The 2,323-nt window shown below is 47.5% G+C and overlaps 1 protein-coding gene across 1 annotated transcript; it reads left to right on the top strand.

Annotated features, from left to right (window-relative positions):
* Positions 1-511: 511 nt before the first annotated feature.
* Positions 512-1,996, top strand: UTP3 (UTP3 small subunit processome component; the record flags this gene model as incomplete). The annotated part of the gene is made up of 1 exon (XM_079697272.1): positions 512-1,996. The coding sequence occupies one exon, from the start codon at positions 512-514 to the stop codon at positions 1,928-1,930; it is 1,419 nt and encodes a 472-aa protein (XP_079553398.1). The 3' UTR covers positions 1,931-1,996.
* Positions 1,997-2,323: the final 327 nt, after the last annotated feature.

Below are 2,323 nucleotides of genomic sequence, written 5' to 3'. Positions count from 1 at the left end.
CGGATAGGCAGAGAAGCTAAAACAATTCCAGTAAACAAGGAAATCTTCCACACTTGGACTCGGCTCCAGGCCGGTGACAACCGGTACAAGCGCATGACAACTCACCGCACCGCCCCGGGACCTCTCCTAGGCGTGGAGGTAAAGCGCCCTCCAATGGTCACCGAGACATCACCTCGCGGTTCACCAGGCCGTCCCCCTAGCGACGCCCAGGCTCGCGAGAGTAAAAGCTGGGCTAAAGGGCTCCGCGGAACTGAACTTCCTATTCCTATTGTTCCTACACGGAAAGGCCTGAGGGACCAACCGGAAGTCCTGGTTCAAACGCCACACAGAGAGCATCCTGGGGGCCGGAAGGAGGTGGAAACTCCTGCATCCTACTGGAGTGCCCGCGGACGTGCGTGGTGAGAGGGCGCGTGGCTGTAATAGAGGTTTGTTTCTGGAGCGCGTGGCTCGTGCGCGGAAGTCAGAGGTGACCGAAAGCCAGACATCGCTGTAGAAGCTGAGACCGCGAGCTATGGTGGGGAAATCCCGGCGGCGCGGAGCGGCCAAGTGGGCAGCTGTGCGAGCTAAGGCAGGTCGTGACCCAGCAGACGAAAATGATGACAATTTGGAATCTCCACCCTCACCAGGGGACTCCAGCTACTACCAAGATAAGGTAGATGATTTCCATGAGGCCCGATCTCAGGCTGCCTTGGCTAAGGGATGGAGCGAAGTGGAGAGTGGGGCCGAGGAAGAGGATGGCGATGAGGAGGAGGTGCTTGCCCTAGATATCGCCGATGAGGACGATGAAGATGAAGAGAGTGCGGGGAATGAGGAGGATGACGATGATGATGGTGGGAGCTCCATGCAGAGTGAGACTGAGGCCTCGGTGGATCCCAGTTTGTCGTGGGGTCAGAGGAAAAAACTTTATTACGACACGGACTATGGTTCCAAGTCCCGAGGCCGGCACAGTCAACAAGAAGTAGAGGAAGAGGAAAGAGAGGAGGAGGAGGAGGCACAGCTTATTCAGCGGCGTTTAGCCCAAGCTCTGCAAGAGGACGATTTTGGAGTTACCTGGGTGGAGGCTTTTGCAAAACCAGTACCTCAGGTAAATGAGGTTGCGACACGGGTCGTGAAGGATTTGGCGAAAGTTTCAGTGAAAGAGAAGCTGAAGATGCTGCGAAAGGAATCGCCAGAGCTCTTGGAGCTGATAGATGACCTGAAAGTTAAGTTGACAGAGGTGAAGGATGAGCTGGAGCCATTGCTACAGTTGGTGGAGCAAAAGATCATTCCACCTGGAAAAGGAAGCCAATACCTGAGGACCAAATACAACCTCTATTTGAACTACTGCTCCAACATCAGTTTTTATCTGATCCTGAAAGCTAGGAGAGTCCCTGCACATGGACATCCTGTCATAGAAAGGCTTGTTACCTACCGAAATTTGATCAACAAGCTGTCAGTTATGGATCAGAAGCTATCCTCTGAGATTCGTCACCTGCTCACACTTAAAGATGGTGCTGAAAAGGCAAAACTGAATCTAAAAGCAAAATCCACAAAGGCCAAGCCAAAATCTGTTTCTGCTGTTGCTGCCTCCGCTGTTACAGACCTTTCTGATGATTCTGATTTTGATGAAGCTGCGCTGAAATACTATAAAGAAATAGAAGACAGACAAAAATTGAAGAGAAAGAAAGAAGAAGATAGTACTGAGGAACGGGCTCTTGAAGTTCAAAATGCAAAGAGAGCCATTACTTATCAGATTGCTAAAAATAGGGGACTTACACCTAGGAGAAAGAAGATTGATCGGAATCCCAGAGTGAAACACCGGGAGAAGTTCAGAAGAGCCAAAATTCGCAGAAGAGGCCAGGTTCGTGAAGTTCGTAGAGAAGAGCAACGTTATAGTGGTGAACTATCTGGCATTCGTGCAGGAGTTAAAAAGAGCATTAAGCTTAAGTAAAGTTTTTGCTTAGCTTAAGTTTTTTGGCGATAAGTTTGGATCAATAAATTTTTATTTTTAACTGGTGACGTGATTATATTAATATTTAATACCTAACCGTAAATTTTAAAACGTCTGTCAATAGGGAAAATTGTTTGGGTTACTGCTTAATTTATTTGTGTTTTAATTTGTAATCAGATCATACTAAGAACTGCGGGAACAATATGAGGGTGCATGGGAAGAGAGATGGTGATGAAAAACTTTCTCCAACATTCTGTCAAATAGTAGCCTAGAGAAATTCCACAGCTAGTTGTGGAGCAACAATCAAACTTATAGTACTTTTATAATTTTTCACATAAAGTGAAGAGAATGCACCTTTGGCAATCATCTTATTTGTAAGATAGGCTATAAAGT

Source organism: Hyperoodon ampullatus (genome assembly GCF_949752795.1).
Source record: "Hyperoodon ampullatus genome assembly, chromosome: 1".
NCBI lineage: Eukaryota > Metazoa > Chordata > Mammalia > Artiodactyla > Ziphiidae > Hyperoodon > Hyperoodon ampullatus.
Note: the sequence above shows the minus strand (reverse complement) of the source record. Positions and strands in the feature narration are given on the sequence as shown.